Here is a 20,514-nt window from a genome sequence, read left to right as displayed (position 1 = left end):
TTTCATTAAAAAAAAAAAGATCTCCTCAATTCCACATAGAACAAGCTTCTCGATCCCAACCCTCCTCTTTTGTCCAATTCAATCTTTGGATAGATCTTTTGTTCTAACTCAGCATGAAAAGAAAAACTTTCTTTAAATGCTATAAACTTAAAACTAACTGAAGTCCCTAAACAAATCCTCCTCTGAGCATTCCAAACATATATACATGGGGCTTGTGTGTGTGTGCGTGCGTGTGTGTGTGTGTGTGTGTGTTTTTATTTAACCCTGGTGCATTTTCTGTTTACTATTATTCTCTGTGAACCAAAGCTCGCTGCAAGAAACTTATAAATACAGAGATAGCTTACAGGCTTTAAAACATAAAAAGCAGAGAATGTTTTGGATTTGAAAATCATAAATTATAATTTAATGCCAATAACAATTTACAACAAATGGTTGTTTACAATAAACTAACACAAAACAAACAAGTCAAGATCCTGTGTTCTTAGTAAGCATAAAAACTTCACACACACACACTCACATGGATAGCACTTGCAATAGAAAAAGCTAAATCTAGAGGTCAGCAATCCCCTGCAATAATAGTATATTTATATATTTATATATATTTATATATTTATAGAAAAGGAGCCATGATTCAGATGTAAAACTCTGCTCAAATTCACAGTCATACGCCCCTCTGCCCCCAGTACAGATGTGTCTAACTGGAACACACTAAAGATCAGGGTTTAATCGACTTTACAGAATGATCTCTCTCCCTCCCTCTCTCTCTTTTTGTGAAACCACAACATGGTGTAGTTACGTGTGGTAAAAAGGGAGAGGGGGAAGCCTCAGACAAGAACAAAATTGCAAGCTTTCACATACAAAGCATCTGCTATAGACCAAGGGGAGGGCGGGTGGGGGGAGACAGAGAGAGAGAGAAAGAAGAAAAGGGGAAAAAAAAAAAGAAAAAAAGAGACACGCACGCACACAACCCAAAATATCAACCCCTTGCAAAACCACATCATCTTGCCTTCCTTCAGGTTTGGGTTTTTTTCGCCTGCTCGGGATAGCACTAAATTCACAAATGGTGTGTCCGATCCTATGCCACTCGCCCAGGCAGGTCCCCACCACATCAGTGGGAGCTGTGCCTGTGTGAGGACTGCAAGAGAGGGCCCTGTAGCTACACAGGAAAGATGCATGTACGCCTACGCATGTATGTATGCAAGTATACATACAGACATATATCCCATATGTAAAATATAGAGATGACCTGTGGTCATGCTTTCACAGTCTAAGGTAAAAAAAATCCACTTGAGAGTATATATACATTAAAAACCGACTCCTCAGTGCTAGAAGCTAAAGCCACTCCATTTGAAGACCTCTCAATGACAACGATAGATGGCAACTACGGAGTATTATAAAAAATCACACATACTTAAAGAAAACTCATTGCAAACAACTGACCTATATTTACAATACTGCTATTACCTTGCTTGAATGATCTTGTGCGCGTATGTCAGACATTTACAAAAGATTTTTCGCCCCATTCTGATCATAAAATAGATACTGATCTCCAGATTTCTAATACTTTTTCACAACAATACCTTTCCTACGCAGGCACTTAAGTGTGACAAAAATAAGGGCCTTTTTTTTCCAGAAAATCCATTTTTAATTAACAGGAGGATTAGATGAATGGGGGTTGATGGTTTACCATTTCAGCATAGTACTTCCTAAAACCAGAGATAAACCACGAACTTAAGTCCTCCGCCCCCATCCCGGAATTAAACAGGTAAATACACTACAATACATCTGCTACAAACTTACTGTGACAAGTAAACAAATCAATCGCCTATGGACTTAAATGACTGCAAACTATAGAGAAGTAATGTGGTTTCTGAAAGACATTTATGACAGCCAAACAAGTTTCAGATATCAAATAATATTTTAATTTCTGAATACTTTCAATTTTCCTTGGAATATAACACACAAAGACTCGACCAAACAGTTCAGTTATTATAACTTTTACAGTATACAGAAATGTTGCACTTAAAAAAAAAACCTTCAGTTTTTTTAAACACAAAACTGTAAACTCTAAGATACTGAATCAATCACGTTATCTATAAGTGCCAACAGTGTTATTTTGTCATGCTGATTTCAATGGTATTTTTTAAAAAGGGAAAATATCAACAATTATTATAATACAAAGGGCTTGCAAATATACAAACAGATAGAGGAGTTTAATAACAATTCATGATGAACTATGTGGAACCCAATTCAAATTACAAAAGTTCACTTTGCTTGTTTGTTTGTTTTTTTAAATCAAAACCGTAGTGTGTCTTGGACACGAATTCCTTCTACCTATAATAAATCCCCACAGTTCATTTTCTGTCCGAAATATCAAAAAACCTAGATTTGGGGGTAGTTATATGACACGTGTGGTTCATTCGGGTCTATATAATTATAGCTCTCTCAGCTTCAAGCTAGATTTTGGGTCACCACCTTAAGTGCGCTTCCATCATTGTGTTGTTGAGGGGTTTTTTTTTTCTCTTTTCCTTTCTTCCTATGATACTTTCGTGGACTCAGTTTTAATTCTTTCAGAACATATATTTTAAGGATACACAGTTTTTTTTTTTTTAAAGAAGCCAAGGTTATATCAAAAATTATTATAGAACCACAGAATAAACTGGTTTGAAACCAGAAAAATACAAAAAAGAACAGCTATAGGTACATAGACACATAGGACAATTAATAATTTGGAAAAAAAAGACTTACTTTCTTCCATTCTGCTAATTTTCTCCAAATTTCCTTTAAATGCACTTTAAGCGAGATTTTTTAAAAAGTTTACCCCAAAAAAAAGAAAAAAAAGAAGAAAAAAGAAAAAAAGAAAAAGCCGACCATCATTTCTTTTCTTCTTCTTTCTCTTTTTTCTTTCTTTCTTTTTTCTTTCTCTCTTTTTTTATTTTTTACAAAAAATGATAAGTAGCAAGTTTTTTTTTCTGAACGACACGGGAGTTTTTAATGCATTCTGTAAAAGTTCATTTGACAGTCTCTTTTTAAATTCACAGTCCATTAATTTTTTCCTGTCTTCTCTTAGCAAACTTGTAACATCCTTTTACATCCTTTCTTAGCAGAAGGAAATTTAAGAAACAACCAGAACCCAAATGTCATTTGCTTTCCTTTCACTCTCTTTCATCTCCCTTCTCAATTTTTAATTTTTTTAAATTTTTTTTTCTCTCTCGAATATTTTATTGAATGGACATATAAGGCCAGTTAAAACTGCTGCCAGACAGTAACATATCCCTGATTAGGGTTTCTATGGGGGTTTTACCTACCAAACGGACGAAAAACAATTGCTCTATGACAGAAGAGGAGACAGTGCGAAGGGAGGGGAGACGTAGTAATAGCTTCCCGAATCGTGTTGGCTGGTTGGGATACTGGCTCCTAACATACTCTTCCAAAGCACACTGTGACTTCTCCTGTAAACTTTCAACATGGGCTACATCAGAGAGACCACAGGCATCTAGAAGAAAGTGTATTAAAAAAAAAAAAAAGAAAAAGAAAGAAAAGAAAAAAAGAAAACAATCATCAGATTAAAAAGTTTGGTTTCTGGTTTTTTAAAAATTTTTAATTTGATCTTTTTTATTGCTAGAATTAAGTGTAGGTAGTGCGCCATCACCTCGCCCCCCAGAGTTTAAGTAGGTTTTACCAAAAGGGACAATCTCTCTCTCCCTGTGTATGTGTGTGTGTTTGTATTTCTCTCTCTTCTGGAGGGTCTCCTTTAGGACTGAGAATCTCCAAGATTCGAGATTTCTAATGGCATGACAGACCTGAGGGGGTGACAAGGAGGTGCTGGCCAAGCGTAATTTCGTATATCTGCATTTTTAGGGGGAAAGGCTGGGGGGGGCGGGGAAGGCTTGAGTCGAAAAGGGGGAAAGGGAGCCACTATTTCTCCCCCCCCGCCCCCCCCCCCCCGGAAAATAATTGGGGAGAGCCCAACCATGTGATGCGAAGGAATACTAATAATAGTGACAGAAATCATAATAATAATAAAAAACTGGCCCAGCCAAAGATAATGGCGCCCCCGATCCAGCAACAGATTCTCCCCCAAAGAAGACAACGCGTTTTTCTTCAGTCTTTGAAACTGATTTAAGTGGCCCTTTAAAACTGATCTTGTCAGTTTAGCCTATTCAGAGGCAGCCATGCAAACTGTGATCTCTCTGTTCATTTGAGCTGTTTCTTTTCCCCCCTCTTTTCTTTTCTCTTTCTTTCTTCCCCCCCCTCCACTCCCCCCTCTTTTTTTTCCTCTTCTTCTTCTTTTTAAACCTAAAGGCCCTTACAAGAAGAAAACTCCCTGATAGGGTCTGGACATTTTTTTCTCTTTTTTTTCCTGATACGCTAAAATACAATAAGTTCCCTTTAAATCAGAGACGTCTGTGCTGAAAGAGCACAGGTTGTGACCTGACCTCCCTGTGGCTTTCCTAGGCACAGGGCTAACACATGCATATTCTGCGAGTCATTAGAACCCAGATTTTTTTTTTTTCATCTTAAAAGAGGCTGCAGCAAACATTATATGCATCTATGTGCGTCTGCTTTACATCAGGGAGTGTTATTGGGGTGCTGCAGAAGCTGCATGCATCACCCTTTTTTTTTTTTTTTTTTTTTTTGCATGCGGCTATCTTCCCCAGAATCAGATAACAAGAAACGTTTATCTAGTTGGGAGGCAATTTACACGCCAGGCCTCACATTTTGAAAATAGTAATAAATTAAACAGTTACGACAGGATCGGACGATTGTTTTCTCAGAAGGCTAAAAAAAAAAAAAAAAAAAAAAGTGATTTGGGAGAAAAGGCAGGATTGGAAATAAACTCCTCGGTGTGGGTGTGAGCTGGCCAGGGGCTGGGGAGGGATGTGAGCGTGTGTGGGATCCTCGCTGAGCGTTTGAGCGAGGGAAAGGAAAATGCATCCTAGAAAAGGATAGAAAAATAAAATAAGCACCCCACGTACACCCCTTCCCACTCAGGATCCCTGTCTCCCTGTGGCTAGATGCGCCCTGCTCATTGATCACCTTAGGACTTTAGCACGAGTAATTTGGGGGGGGGGGAAGGAAAAAAAAAAGAGAAGTTTTTTATGTGTAAAGCAATAATATATAAAAGGAAGTTTAGGTCACGACCCAGAACCTGGACAAAGTCCAGAAAATGACTTCGTTCCCCAGACCCCCTTTAACACAACAAGGAATGGATTGTGAGCCCTTCTTTTCCCACATAAACTACATTTTTTTCCTGTTTCCTGATATCAGGCTTTAAAAAACTCCGATGAGTAATTATTTTACAGGTCCTGCTTCCATTCATATGTTTATCGCGTGGCCACTTTCCCAAGCTTTCAAATGAGTTACAGGAGAAATATAGGTATTTTTAAACTTAATCCCAAAACTTCTAGGGCTCCAGCACACTGGGTTGCCGATGCAGCCTTAAAGTTAGCAATCTGAGATAACGTATTGCACAAATTAGCGAGCAGATTTTTTTTCCCCTCAAAAAAAAAAAAAAAAAAGAAAGAAAGAATTTAGCCTCCAGAGTTAATATCAGGATTATTACTCACCCAGGTTAAACTCTAGTGCAAGCTAATTAGATTTCACAACGCACTCAATTATTGCTTTATAACTCATGCACTATTTCTAGGCAGCAAAAGTTGACACATATTTTCCCCCCTCTCTCTTTGATTATCTAAGAAACACCTCGAGGTCTTTTCCTCGGGAGAGGCATGGTTGTGCCACCCCGGAATTACACTGCGGAGCGGCAGCTTCAGTCTCCTCTTACTTTTTCATACTATCCCTGTCTACTTATGGTAATGATCTTTTCGCACCCGCTACTCGCTTTGGACTATGCTGTTCCTGCTGGGTACAAATGCAAACTTTTCCCCTTAGCTTAAATGACACAGAACTGCTCACTGCCACATTCTGTTTAAATCAGAGACAGCTCTTTGGAAAGTTGATTTATTTTATTTTATGGGATGGCAGGGAACATATTTTAAACTCAGCTTTGCGCATTTAACTTTTTTTTTTTAATTCAATTTTTAATCCTGCAGGGCTTTTTTCCCTTCCTGGCTGCCCATAAAATGATCTTCTTTTTAAAGTGGTTTCACTGATAGGACGACTTGTATTTAACAACATCAAACAGATTTTGCTGCTGTTCGGATGCGTGTCATTAAATGCAACAACCCAGAGCTATACTGTTAAATAAAATATTATTTTCAATGGGAAAAGCGCAGTCTCTCACGGCGAATGGGTGCCTCTCCCCGAGCCCCCTCTTCCCCTGTCCCCAGCATTATTCAACTAGGGTTGGGGTGTGTTTTGGTTGCCTTTTTGTGTGTGTGTGTTATTATGTCTTTTTTTTTTTTTTTTTTTTTTAATTTCGCACTCCCTCGAAGATGGGATGCTCAGATCCGAGGCCCTGAAGGGGAGACCACAGGGCACCGGTTCCTAAAAGGAAAGAGACCGCACTGGTTCTCGGGGGCAGGGAGCAGTGATGGGGTGCAGGCAGTAACACTTTGCGAGAGCAAACAGTTCTCAGGGGGGGCCGGGGGAAGGAAAAAGGAAGAGCAAAGAAATGCTGCCTACCTGAGGTGAAGAGGACTATGGCCTTTAAACAGCTATATTCTGCAGAGTCGACATGCAATGCTTTCAGTTTTTCTACTTGCTCTTGGAAGATTCGTATGTGGTCCATAAAGGCGACCACTCGGTCAGCAGACATTGGCGAAGCGTGGAGGCCAGCAGCTGCCAGGAGCGGAGCTACGTGGAGGGGCATGGAGCACTGGGCAGCGTTGAGGACAAACAACTCGCTCCAGGTCAGCCTCAGGAGGGCCACCTGGTCTGTGATCTGGAGGTCTGGGAAGAAGGGGATATTCCTGGCCCACTCCACCGCGCTGAAGAGCATCCTAGCTGCCAGTTCACAAATGTTCTCGATGCCCATGATGTTGTTGGGTTGCATGCACTGACTGCCAAAGCGGGAGGTGGGGTAGGGCTCTGCTCTCAGAAGAAGGGAGATATATCCGGATAGGTAGGAATGGCAGTTGAGAGGGTCCCCGTTTGTCAAGGCGAACTGACCATGAGTTGGCTGTGTGGGTGGCATTCTGCCCCTCTGGACCGCTGCAGTAAATAAAGAAGAAACTACAGCTATTAATATCTGAATTGCGACCATCGGTTCAAATACAGCCTGCTTTGTGTGCCTGTGCGTGCCTGTGTGACACCGTACCAAGTCAGCTTAAGGGGGAACATGCATTTTTCCAGCCAGAGTTCAGCCCGCGCCCCGCTTTAAGGCTCCGCGGTTCCCGGGTCAAGTAAAAGCAACAATAAAAGCTGAGCAATGCCAGCCGCTCGGCCAGGACTGCCTGAAGGAGCCCGAGATCCTCACTTCCCCAAACACACCACAATTCAGTTATTTCACACCCCCCCCGGCTCCACCGCCACCCCTCCTTCAAAAGATGTGGGATGCGTCTTTGTGTGCCCGGGTATTTTTCTTCATTACATCTACACCAGCTTACGGATTTGAGGCTGGGGGAGCGGGATGGGGAGGGAGGGGGGGAAGAGGGAAGAAACACTTCAGTTCAAAATCCCCGGCGCTGGTCCCACACGCGTTTCTCGCCCACTGAATATATTGTTGCTCCTGTTATTACATATTCCACCCCCCACCCCCCCCCGATAAAAAATATCAAAGGAGGCGAGATCACCCCACAACATCCCCGGCAGGTCCCCCGGCGAGACTGGGGGCATTATCCAAAGGCACCTTCCTCAGCTGCCCATGGAAAGTGGGCCTTTCATTTTGTTAATAAATTTACACGGTGACAGCGAGAGAAAAAGGAGAGAGAAAAAGGGCTCAGAGGCAGAGAGACAGCAAGCAGGGCGAATGCCTAAAAATGTGCTTGATTTATATTTGTTATCGCACGTATTACAAGGTTAGTTACTCTTGCAGAAACACAAAGAGAGGAGCCCAGCAAGTCCCAAGCCCCCTAACCCTTAACCTACATAGCAGCGTCCAGACACAGAGCACGCACTGGAAAACTGCAGGCTCACATTTCTCGTCTAATTTTATATCACAAAGACTCGACTTGCAGAGACCCGAGCACCCCACACTTACTTCTGGGCTGCTCCTTCTCCCCCCCCCCCCGCCCCGGTCCCTTCTCCCCCCTCCTGCCTCTCCCGGAGGAACAAGAAAATAAGAGGAAGAAGAGAAAAGTGCGATAATAACAATCAGGAGAGGCAGGCACACGGAAATATGTATGTACACACACGCGCGGATATGCGTGTGTGTATATATATATATATATTTTTAAAGGAGGAAAAAAATCCGGCTGGGAATCCACAGTGGAGTGCTGTAGAGCCTCGGTAGGGTGAGTCCCATTGTAATAGTAATTTGAACCGCCTGTGTAAAATTGCAATCTAAGGCAGGGTGCTGGAGGAGAGAGATATATATATGTGTGTGTGTGTGTGTGTGCGCGCGCGTGCATCTCGTGAGGCTGCGTGTGTGTGTGTACACACACGGGCACAGGGACACACACGGACACACGCACCCGGAGCTGCTCGGGGGACGGGGGCTAACGCTGAGCATGCAGGAGGAAGCATGAAGGAAAAGTAACCCCACGTCAGAATAATCATCTCGCTCCTAAGCAGCGTGAAACTAAAAATCCACTTCCAATAAACCTCCATCAGCAAAATCAAAACAAACACAAATCAATTACGAGTGCAGGAGAGAGCATGCAAGAGCCCCTGCCTCCTCTGCCCACCCCCTCCAACACCTCTTTCTTTCATTACGAGAAAGTTTCTGTCTGTTTATTCGGGGGGTGGGGGTGGGGAAAGGTTCTGGCTGGGTTTGGGGTTTGGGGAGGGAGGTTAGGAATAATAAGAATTAAAAAAACAACCCCAAACCAACAACCAAAACAAACCCCCAAACGCAGCGAGTGAAAAAAAATTGCAAAACAAATGAAATCCCAATACCTTCCCGTCTCATGCCAACTTTGAGGCATTTTTTGAGGCGGCAGTACTGACACTGATTGCGGTGGTGCTGGTCAATGGGACAGTTCCTGTTGGCACGACAAGTGTAGCTGAGATTCCTCCTTACACTCCGCTTGAAGAAACTCTTGCAACCCTCGCAGGTAAACTGGCCATAATGTTTGCCACTAGACTTGTCCCCACAAACCACACATTCAATGTGCTGCTGCTGCTGCTGTTTGTCTCCTTGGTTCTGCTGGCTTGGCGGGTTGGTCTGGGCTGGCGTACTGGGAGGGCCCCCGGGCCCCGGGGTCTGTGGGGTGTGCGGGGCCCCGGCCGGAGGTCCCTGCACCGGCGGGGCTTGCGAAGGCTGCGTTCCCTGAGCTCCGGGCACATCGTCCTGGGGGTCTCGCCACGCACCGACTACCATTGCCATATCTATTGGACACCGTTGCCAAACTTCCTGTTCCCCCTTTATTTTCAAAGTTTGTTTGCTTTGCTTTTCAGATCAGCTTTGCAGCAGTCTTTTTTTTTTTTTTCCTCCTCCTCCCCTGTCTCTCTCTTTCCCCCTCTCTCTTTTGTTGTTTTGCCTTGTTTTGGTTTGGTTTGGGTTTTTTTTCCTTTTTTTTTTTTCAGGAGGGTCGGGGTGGGGGGGATCTCCCGGTACCGGCGAAGGTGCAGAAGCACGGGGCGATGGAGGTGTGTGTGCGGGGGGGCGAGTTGCGAGTCGATTGTCTGGGCTCCAGGAGAGCAAAGTAAAGGGGTGGTGGGGGTGGGGGAGAGAGGGAGAGAGAGAGAGAGAGAGGAGAAAAAAAAAAAATCTCTTCAAAGATCTCCCTCTCTCTCTCTTAGAGCTGATCTGCAGCAGAGTAGTTGAAGGAGGAGAGGCGGGTGTCTGGGGGCCAGGTCCAGGGAAGCTCGCAGTCAGCCATTCAGGAAAGCCATCAAAATAAGAATGAATAAAAGGTTAAAGATTACACACACAGCGGAAAAAAACACGCACAGCTGAGGAGACTTTTCTCGGCGCGGAGAGCGGACGGTCTCGCCGTAGTTTTTGGAAGTCCAGCTTGCAGCAGCAACATCAACTGCGATCGCTTTGTTTTTGTGGGCCTTTTTTTTTTTTTTTTTTCCTCCTCTTTCCTCCTCTCTCTCTCTCTGCTCTGTCTCTCCTCCCTCCTTCGCTCGCTTTAATTCTTCCTCTCCGCCGCTCCGCCCGGGCGCTGCTCTCTTTCTCTCTCTCTCTCCCTCTTTTGGGCTCGGGGGTGGGGGGGCTGGCTGTTTGTTTTTTTTCCTCCTCCTCCTCCTCCTCCTCTCCTCGCCTTTTTATTATTATTATTATTGTTATTATTATTAATTATTATGATTATGATTCTTTATTTGTTCCTCCTCTCCGTCCCCGCCGCGCTGCGCTCCGCTCTGCCCCGCTCAGCCGCTTCGCCGCTCCCGCCGCGCCGTGTCCCCGCCGCCGCCGCCGCCGCCGCTCCCGCCGCCGCTCCCGCCGCCGCCGCCGCCGCTCGGGTGCTGCCGCTGCCGCCGCCGCCGCCGCTGCCGCCGCCGCCGCGCTGCCTTATGCTGCTTCTGCCGCCTCGCAAGTGGGCTCTCGCCTCCGCGCCGCCGGTGCTCACGGCGCGGGCGGGGGGAGGGGGGCCGCGGGGCGGGGGGGAGGGAAGGAGTCAACTCGCCAGCGCAGCGCCCAGCCAGCCAGGATGATAAAAGAGGGGAGCGGGAGGAGGAGGAGGAGGAGAGGAGGAGGAGGAGGAGAGGAGGAGGAGGAGGAGGAGGAGGAGGAGGAGGAGGAGGAGGGAGAGAGGGAAGGATCATAACCCAGCGCGCAGCATCGCTCTCAGCCGGGGGGGGAGAGGGGAAAATCACCACGGGGAGAGCGGGGGGGAGAGCGCCAGCCCTTCCCCCCCCCCCCCCAAAAAAAGCGGGGGCTCCCCCCCCCCCGGCGGCGGTGAGGGGAGGGGCGGGGCGGGGCGCGGCGGCGCGGGCGGGCGGCGTGTGGGCCGAGTGGCGAGCGCGCTCCCCGCCGGCCGCTCGCCCCGCTGGCGGGAGAGTGAACTTTGACACGACTGCTGCAACTTAGCGCACGTTGCCATGGCGACCGCGCGCCTTATAAGGCAACCCGACCGGCGTTTGACTGGTCAAAAGCTCGCGCCCCGCCCCTCGGCCCTCATTGGGCCGCGACGCCCTGCGCGGCCTGCCATGGCCGCCGCCGCCGCCCGCGCGGTCCTAGAGGCAGGCGCCGCCCCGCCGCCGCCGCCGCCACGGGGGCCGGGGCCGGGGCGTCCCCCCGCGCACGCCGCTCCGCGCCGGCTCCGCGCTCCTCTCGCTCTTTACTCCTCGCCCCGGTTCCCCGCCGTCTCGTGCTTCCCCCGTCGGAGCCAGGGGTTAAGGCGAGCCCGGCGAGGGGAGCGGAGCGCCGCCGCCTCACCTGGGGCCGCCCGCCGGGGCACGGCCTCGGGGGTCGTGGGGAGCGGCGGGGCGCGGAGGTGGGGGGGGGGGGCGCGGGTGAGAATCATAAAAACTGACGCTAAAATGAGGTAAAACTCCCCGAATAAAATAAACCCGAGCCCCTCCGCCGCCGCCTGGGGGAGGGGAGCGGCCGCCGTCTCCCCGTCAGGGGCAGGGCTGCGCAGGTACGCGGGCGCCCGCCCGCCGGAGGTCCCGCCGGGCGCTGGCGGGGGCGGCGGTGCCCTCGGCCCCCTCGGCCTCGCTCCGGGCCGACCGGCGGGAGGAGGACGGGGACGGCGGCGGCACCTGCGCTCGCCCCGTGCCCCGGCCGCCCGCCGAGCCGCGGGGTGCTGCCGAGCGTCCCGCGTCCCGCCCCGGCGCTGCGGTGCGGGCCGCTCTCCCGGCCCCGGCCCCGGCCCCGGCCCCGGCGGGGTAACGGGGCATCGCCGCTCCGCCCGAGCGCTCCTCCCCGCGCGGGCGCCGCGTCCCCCGGCGCCCCGGTGAGCCGGCGGGCCGGCCGAGAGGACGGCGGTTTCACGCCAGACACCGTCTGCCCCTTCCCCTTAGCGCGACGGAGGAAAGAAAACCCCGCAACGCCGCTCGGCAGAACGTGACACCCGCGTCTTTTCCCTCGCAACCTCTGCGGCATCGCCGTAACGCAGCTCGTCCCGACCCCTTTAACTTTATTTTGGGGTTTTGTGGGGGGGATTGGGGTTTGGGTTTTTTTCTTTTTTTTTTTTTCCCCTTCGGATCCCACGTACCCTGACACGGTAACACAACCTCTGTGCTATAGTGGGAGCACCACTAAAGAGGTAACCGATCTAAGTACGCAGTTGTTTATTTATTTCCCGCTGAATATAGCTACCGGGCAGCGGAACGGGGACTTTTGAGTTCATCTCCTGGTGAAAATGGCCAAAGACACTCGGACAGGCGAAGGGACGGAGAGATAAAAAAAGAAAACACGTTAAAATAGACAGATGAATGCCCGGCCAGGCAATTCCTCCTCTGCGAACACACGCACAGTGTATGTACGCTCACATTCGAGCTGGCCACCGAGTACGGACATGGGGACGCAGACCTGTGCACAACTCTGTAAAGGATTAATTGCCCCTCACCTCCTCACACACACTTTTTCATGTTGCCACATGCACACCCCCTTCTGCCGCAGGAATAATATATGTGGCTAAAGCCGCAGGTGCTGAGATGACTGGAAAGTTGTAAAAAGCACCTAGACTTGACAATGTCCTGCTTCGAAACCTGGTGTGTTAAGACCCCACGAACGAAGATGTACTGCGGCTCAATTTCAAAGGCAAGGCTGCGGCACTCCCATTGATCCTGACGGAGCAAAAATAACCTTTCCCTGAAACAGGGACCAGGAGGGACTGGAAAGGCAGAAGAGGGGAAAGGAGTCTTTCCCCGTTAAAATGTGGGGAACTGCCTTATGATTTCCAAATAACCCAGAGGCGAGGAGGTCACCTTTTGGGGAGGGTGGGAGAAGGTGGGGGTTCAAAATGCAGAATAGTCACAGATTGTTGCTGATGCTGAATTTCCTGAGGAAAAAAAAAAAACAAACAAAAAACCCAACCAAAAAAACCCCCAAACAAAAACCCAACCCAACACCAACCTTTCCTGTCTCAAATCTGACAAAGTAAACAGGATTAATTCACCACATGAAAAAACATTAATGCCGTCTTAACAAATGCAGAAATCAGAAGAGAAAGCGGTTTTAACAGGACGTACGATATTAATAGTTTGAACGTATGATCGTAAAAATGAAAAGCCATTGATATACGCTTAAAAGCCGCCGTATACGCTGATTGCTCAAGCATTAATGAAGAATGCCCCAGATTAACTATTTGCTCTTCGAGGGATGCAGCAATATAACTATCTATTAGCACCATTAGATGCTTTGCTGTTTATTTGAAAACACCCCTGCGAGTGGGTTGAGGCAGAACAGATGAATGTAAAAATGAACTGCATCTAATTTCGCTAAATAATACTCGAAACCTGAGCGCCTCACAAAGAAGGGGGAGATTCTCAACTGTCCTTCTCCGAGCCTAATGACAATGGAAATGCTCTGTTTTAAAACTAAGACCGCATTGGTTTTCCAAATAAACAAACGCATCCCTCCTGCCATTTTACTGCAGATGTAAATTTATTTTAATGAGAGGGAGTGGAAGGATTTATTTTGCTAAAATAGAGTAGGGGATAGAGCCGGTGTAAATCTTTAGGTTTTAAAAAAGAGGAGGAAGGAGGGGGAAGCTGCTTTCCTGGCAGAAAGCTGCCTAACAGTCCTCTAATTCTTTCTAGATTAAATCGCAATATGAATACAGCATCGAACAAATACTGAGTTTCGCTCTGAACTCAGTGGAAAGCAGTTACGTCTAACAGAATTCAATGAATTCCTCTTCTCCCTCAATGTAGTATGTGTGTGTTTTTCTCTTCCACCACACTGAAGTTCCATGAATAGGGAAAGTGGCTCCTATTGTGTGCCTCTGAACTTCCAAGTCAATGCAATTTTTAACCACTGGCTTGTGGTACTTTGAAAATCACCAGGGGCTGTCAGAGTTGGGTCCTCTGAAAAATTTACAGTGCTAAATCAGAGCATATGCTGTGAGAGAGGAAAAAAAATTGCTGAAGATTGGAGCAAGTACAGTATCTGGCTGCCCCCTAGTGTAAGTCTCTTATCTGCCTAAAATTCAACTTTAAAAGAAAAGGATCTCTTAAAGGGAAACGACTTTTGGCTCACGTATGCATACGAGAATGAAACTTCTGTACATTTTAATCTGATTAATTCCTAAGGATTTAAAGTTAATTGGCTTGGGCACTCCTAGACCGGACTATAAGATTTCTGCATCAGGGTTTCTGCGAGCGCTGTACCGAATAGGTATTTTTAAGGGATAGTGGTGGTAAGGGAATCGGGGGGGGGGGGGATCCTGTTTTGTGATTTTTTTTTTTTTTTAAACGAGGAACCGTGCCTCGCATGCTGTTGTCAGAGCAAAACACTTTTGCTGCTTAAAGTCAGATCTACGTCCTTTGCAATAATACTTAAAAAAAAAAAAAAAAAGAGGATAAATAATTGCCTTAAAGCCTCAGCCGAACTGCCAACCACACCTTCGGATGGTGAGTATATTCCAGCTTCTTTCCATTGTACTTGCTTAGCCAGAGAAGGGACCGGAGGGGGAGAGGGGATCTCGGCGCTATACCTTCACCACCGACCTCTTTTTTTTTTTTTTTTTCCTTCCCCCCCACCCCTAAATAAACGCTGCCAGCTGCACACGGCGACACAATTCCGTGCAGTTTAATACCTATCACTTAAGTTAAGAGACTTGTCCTCCCCTCCCCACCCTCCCGAGCAGGTCAGCCTGCCGCTCCCCCCCCAGCAGCCTGAGACCCAGGCAGGGGAGGCAGCGCCCGGGCTCTGCCTCCTGGACGCTGCTTTGGAAATGACTTTGAGGCGCTTTGCCTTTGCCTCGGACCTGGAAGCCGATTCCGGTCGTTGGGTTTGGTCGCTTGTTTGTTTGTTTGCTGCTTGCTTTATTTAGCTAAAGGACGTGCTAACTGATGGTGCTGCAATTACACATACTTGGGTCTCCCCCCCTCCCCTCTTCCCCTCCTTAGAGCAACCCACGTAACCTTAGAAACGATCGTTTAAGACGTACGTTAGCTAACATTTGCTTTTTTGGATTTTTTGTTTTCCTTAAAAGAGAAACACAAGAATCACAACACATTGCCCGAAAAAAGTGTCAAAGAAGAAGGAAAAAAACTATAAGTAAACATACCAAAACCATATTTGCCTTGTTCAAGGTCCCAAATCGCTTGCATCTTCCTTTTTCTACCTCTCCTTTAGTTTGGCAGGTGAAACAAACAAACAAAAAAAAATAATCAGACCGCTGTTTGCCCCCCAGAAAGATGTGCGTTGGGTAATTAAAGAGAAGTCTCCTTCTTGGTGTTTATCTAAGCGATTGTGCAAACTGATAAAAAAAAAAAAAGAGGCAAAAAAAAAAAAGTGAAGTTACAGCCTTCAGGGGGAAAAAAAAAGGAGGCAAGGTGAAGGGAATAGATTTCCCACAACCTAAAGGGAAGTGCTTTCGATGTATTATTAGCGATCAGCCTTGGGAGAGAGGAAAAAAAAAAATCCTGAACACACTCTAACTTTACACAGACAAGATTTCAGGGGGGGCTTTGTACATAGCTGCTTAGGAATGTGCGCCTCGCCTTTAAGAAAAAATCCCCAAGCCCAAGGTAGGAGATGTCTTTGAGTGATCCTTGTCTCTCATTTCATTCCTTAGAAGGAAGAGCGTCTCCCTACACCTTGTTTGGAGCTGGAAAGGCGAGACTTAAAAAAAAAAAAAAAAAAAAGAAAAAATATTCACAACCCACCCTTCCAATTGGGGAGGAAAAAAAAAATAAGAGAGGGAAATCTCCTAACTTAATGACTGTGGGGGTAGGATGGATGCGACCGATTTCAGCCCCCCCCCCCTCCCCACGTCCCCCCTCCCCGGCAGGAAAAAAAAAAAAAAGAAAAAGAAAAAAAAAAGCCAACCGCAAACAACTACAGGCTGAACTATCAACACATGCACCGAAGGGGAAAAAATATATAGTGTCCTGTGTAGGGTCGGCAGGGAACGCAAGCACACGCTAAAGCAAGTTGGGAAAGAATCCGAGCTAATCAGCAATCTCTTTCTCTCTCTCTCCTTCTCTCCCTCTCCTCCTCTCTCTCTCTTTCACTGCCCCTGAGATCCCAGCTCGAAAGAGGTACTCCACATTTTTTCATTACCAAAAATCCGTTGCAATAATCATTTGTTGCTAATTGAAACCCTTGGAGACATTTTTCCCCACCCCCTTCACAAACATGGCAACTTTTAGACATGGGAAGCACGTTTAGTTTTATTTTATTAAAAAAAAAAAAAAAAGAATACGGTTAGGAGGAGGCTGAATCTTTCACCCACGAGAAATATCAGCTCGTCAGCCCCCTTCCCGGGGCGGGGGGGGGACGGGACCCCAGTACAGTGAGGGCTTGGGAAAAATTTGGAATACATTATACCGCCTTTGGCAGGAGAATACTCTCCAACTAATGGATTCCTGCTCCTTTTTGTGTGTGTGTGTATCAGTGTGGGGGGTTTCTGGAAAGAGGGGTGGTGGTCGTGGTGGTGGGGAGCCGAGCTTTTATTTTAAGAAACTGTTAGGGTAAGAAGTGTGTCATACTTGACAAATGGAACAAACGCTCTTCCATTTCTTGCTTGTCCTTGCCTTAAAACAGGAATTAAGTTAACCACAGTGCTGCATGTTAATTGCATGTTTACTGGGCTAATGAAAATTACAAAAGGGTTTTGCCACCTCGATCGGTGATGAAAAAGTATGAAGGCGATTGTCATTGCAGCCTTCGGGGAGGGCCGGGGCGCCGGGGGGGGGAGGGGGCGGGCACGAACAATATTGATCAGAAGAAGGATAAATCTTTTAACTGCTCGTTAATACCATAAATATGGTCTACACAAGTTTCCACTCTTGTTAAGTCTAATCAGTACATGGAAGATGGAGACATAGCCCACTTGAATGAATTTTTATTATTGCCAGAGGGATACTTGCATCTGTGGGCTCCCTCCCCTCCTCACTTTGCCCCCCCCCAGCTCCAAATTCCCCCCCTTGCCGAGGAGGATCGTGAAGGTGCGCAGAAAGCCCAGGAGACACATTCAAGCTTTTCGTCCTTTCTCTCCTTTTCCAAACGCTCCTTTTCTGTAAAGCTGAACAGGTCGTGGTGGGGAAAGCCTAAAGGGGGACCCCCCCCCCCCCCCCCGTTTATTCCTGAGATCCGTGGATGAAAGGATGACCTAGTAATTCAGTTTGATGATAACCATTTTCATGCTTGAAAACAATCTGCCAAATTAAACCTAAATGGAAAGAGCAGTGGGAAAGGTACTGGGAGCAGGGCATTTCGAGATCCCCCTCCACCACTCCGAAAGGGATTGTCTGGTAAAAGGAGGAGGGAAAGGCAATTAAATAGACTAAAGATGATTAAGATCCCAACCAAAAATAATTCCAGGGAGAAGTTTCCCCCCTTCGGTGTTGCCCAGCCCTGGATTTGAAAACTTTGGCCCAACTTGTGGCGATAGCTACAACTTTGCTCCGCAGGGGTCAGAGGTGAGGGCTATTTTAACCCTAAAAGCCTGCGAGTGACCAAGGTTGAGGCTGGGCTCGCAGCACTAATAGCCATAATTACCTCCTCCCCTTCCAGGGACATTCCTCGCAGTAGCAGTGTTAGACGCTGAATTGAAGAAAATCCTGGAGTTGAACATATCTTGGGGGGGTAAATAACAGCAATATGAAGGAATTTCAGAGCTCTCCCTTTTGCTTGGGGGGATTGAAGCCTTTTTTTTTTCCCCCTTTTTTTTTCTTTCCTCCTTTTTTCCCCCCTTGCCAGCATTCCCAAGGCGCTGGGTCTTTGTCTTAGAAGGAATGGAGTGTCTGAATGGTGTGAAAGGGACAGAGAGGGTCGCTTCAAATCGATTTTACTTGTCCTCTCTGTCTTTTCGGATCAACGCCCTTCAATGGACACATAGGTGCTCTTTCAACCAAAAACTTGTGCAACATTTTCTGCCTGTATTGGTGCTAAATACAATAAATGCTGGGCAGATTTTTTTTCTTTCTTTCCAAAGCAGAAAGCACCCTAATTAAATTGTTTTATATGGACAGTCAAGACAGACCAATTAAGTATGCATTAGTATAAAGATATATTCGAGAGATAAGCGCTCTATAGGAGCCCTGTCTAGGCAAGGTGTGTAAAGTGTCCTCTCGAAGAGAGGCTGTAAGCAGGGTTTCATATGGATTTTTTCCCCTCCATTGCCTCCTATACTCAAGTAACGGACTGAATAAGTTAGCGAAAAGCCATTAGTGAAAGTGGTTTCTAAACAAAGTTAACAGGTGGATGTAGCTGGTTTGAGATTTGAATAACAGTCGCACATCTGTAACACACAGCCATATCTTTATGGAGCACGTATGCATGCAATGTACATTTACAGAGAGAAGTGCCTTCGACCTATAGCTTATGTGCAAATGCACACGCACGGAAATAATATAAATAGCTGGGCACTTCTGTAGGCTACAGGACATGATGTAAGCACACACACACACACACACACACACACACATTACAGATATAATTGTGTATCTATTGTGTATAGGCACCCAGCCCTGCATCAAAGACAGACACACGCACACAAGGCGTAGCTGTCTCGCCTGGGTGTGCTGCACAGACACCTAACCGGAGATCAGCGGGCACACAGCACACAGTCCTGGGGTAATTACAAGTGGAAGTATTTCCTATTCGAGGCATAGGCTTTCCCAGGAGTGAAATAACAGATCAGGATAAAACATACACTCACGAACTTCTCTTTCTGTCCATTTTATCACCCTGGGAAAGCTCTCGTGTATGGTTAACCACACGGGCTTTAAGGCTCTTCTCCATTTCCCCTTTTTTTTTTTTTATCTTCACTTCAGGTTTTCCACGTCGTTCCACCCCCCCCCCCGCCCCCTAAACAGACAAACAAACAAAAAAGCAATCAGCCCCCAGCCCTGCCTCAGCCTGATCCTGGGGCAGGCAGAGCTGCGGGATGCGATGAGGAGGAGGAGGAGGAGGAGGGAGGTGGGCTGGAAGTTGCTGGGGCACACTCCATCCCTGGGCACTTCGATACCCACCCGCTGAGGCAGAGCTGTGGGAGCGAGTCCGCTGCCCGGAGATGCTGCAGGGTGGGACCGGGGAATCGCCCCTTTATCGTGACATTGCACTGCAGAGACAGGACGGGGTTTTGCTGGAGGGGCCGGGGAAGAGGGGCAGAGGGGTACAGGGATGCGAAGCAACCGTGCGACGGCCGCCCGGTTTGATACTCGTTTTCCAGCAGCACTTTGGATGTGTTAGCCCATCAAAGGAAGGTGGGAGAGGGGGAAGAATAAGCCATTCCTTGCTTAGATGCTTTAATGTCACGGTAAACAGGTTAGAAACAGACGTTTTTAAAGCCTCAATTTCTCTCTCCTGGTTCCCTTCGAGGATAAATCATAACAGACTGTATGGGGGGCAAAGAATTCATCTAAAGGAGATCTCAGCAAGTCACTACCCGGACAATAGTCCACCTCCTGTTGGGTTGCGTATTGATCAGGAGAGGAGCTGAAGATGTCGCCACACTAAATATTTACTGATCACACACAAATAGCCGGGACTTGAACGATTTTCTCCTGTGAGGAGAGCAGAGAGAGAAGGGTAAATCATTTTATTAGTGTGTATAAAGCAAAGAGCACACTCTGGCTTGGAGTGTTTTAAGATGTGTCTTCAGCTGGATGAAAAGAGTTAGGGAAATCGATACGGAGTGATTAGACGAGCCAGTCGTGTCAAAGAGAGAGGCTGTGAATTTCATGGATTTGGTTATACCGGGAGGGGGAAAATATATCGAGAGATTAAAGGGAGGAACCCATTGTAGCAGAGCCAATGAAAAAATAATATCTAATCAGACCCGGCAAAGGTAGGGACGGGATAAGACCCACATTTCTAAAGAATCGCATCAGCTGGAGAGGGATCAGGGACACACATGAAAGAGGCAAACGGGGGGGAGAGGAGGCGAGTAGGAGTCTAGAAATGCTACAGAGCAAACCCAGGAGAGGCAGAGAAAAGTCGCCCCTGTGAAGCAATGCTGAGACACCACGAAAATGGGGACAAAAGACCCGGGAGCGAGGGGAAGGCGAGGGCTGGAGGAAACGGGCGCCTGCCTTCGAGGTGAAGTTGAGGGGTCTCCAGCCCCGGGTGCCCACCAGGCAGGGAGCTCTGCAGCAGCAGAAGCGAGGGCACAGCCAGCTCAGATGCGAGGTGTTTAAATCCTTCTCCTACAAGTTTTTTCACCCCCCCCCCCCCCGAGCAAATGTGGTGAGTAAAATGGATTTTAGCGTTTAACCACCTCATTTTATCCACGTAATGACAAGGCTCGTAATATGTAATCTACAGATTACTGCCATTCGAGGGTGACCACAAATGACATAAAAAAAAATAATCAGCATTTCTTCAAATGACAAAATGGCTAAAACCAGCCCGTGCTTTAAGTATTGAAGTTGGGGAGTTGC

At 47.3% G+C, this 20,514-nt stretch overlaps 1 protein-coding gene and 1 long non-coding RNA gene across 16 annotated transcripts in view; one reads left to right on the top strand and one right to left on the bottom strand.

The window, feature by feature from the left end:
• Nucleotides 1–373: 373 nt before the first annotated feature.
• Nucleotides 374–15,833, bottom strand: NR2F2 (nuclear receptor subfamily 2 group F member 2). Of its 4 annotated transcripts, XM_069798506.1 has the most exons (5): nucleotides 10,710–10,984; nucleotides 10,437–10,462; nucleotides 8,962–9,178; nucleotides 6,589–7,116; nucleotides 374–3,496 (listed from the first exon to the last, which is right to left on the bottom strand). In XM_069798506.1, the coding sequence occupies exons 1-5, from the start codon at nucleotides 10,774–10,776 to the stop codon at nucleotides 3,222–3,224; spliced, it is 1,113 nt and encodes a 370-aa protein (XP_069654607.1). In that variant the 5' UTR covers nucleotides 10,777–10,984; the 3' UTR covers nucleotides 374–3,221. The 4 variants fall into 4 exon arrangements, with proteins under 4 accessions (XP_069654607.1, XP_069654606.1, XP_069654604.1 ...); XM_069798505.1 differs by lacking the exons at nucleotides 8,962–9,178; nucleotides 10,437–10,462; nucleotides 10,710–10,984 and adding an exon at nucleotides 15,192–15,833; XM_069798503.1 differs by lacking the exons at nucleotides 10,437–10,462; nucleotides 10,710–10,984 and having other exon boundaries at nucleotides 6,589–7,137; nucleotides 8,962–10,382.
• The window catches only part of LOC138688067 (uncharacterized), a 42,289-nt gene continuing 29,742 nt past the window's right edge, over nucleotides 7,968–20,514 (top strand). For 11 of the 12 annotated variants that reach the window (XR_011327125.1, XR_011327128.1, XR_011327127.1 and 8 more), the window contains exon 1: nucleotides 12,913–14,532. This is a non-coding gene — a long non-coding RNA (uncharacterized lncRNA). Of the gene's footprint in view, nucleotides 8,358–12,912; nucleotides 14,533–20,514 lie in introns of those variants that run through there. The other variant, XR_011327121.1, reaches the window with a different exon arrangement.

Source organism: Haliaeetus albicilla, chromosome 12 (assembly GCF_947461875.1).
Source record: "Haliaeetus albicilla chromosome 12, bHalAlb1.1, whole genome shotgun sequence".
Taxonomy (NCBI): Eukaryota; Metazoa; Chordata; class Aves; order Accipitriformes; family Accipitridae; genus Haliaeetus; species Haliaeetus albicilla.
Note: the sequence above shows the minus strand (reverse complement) of the source record. Positions and strands in the feature narration are given on the sequence as shown.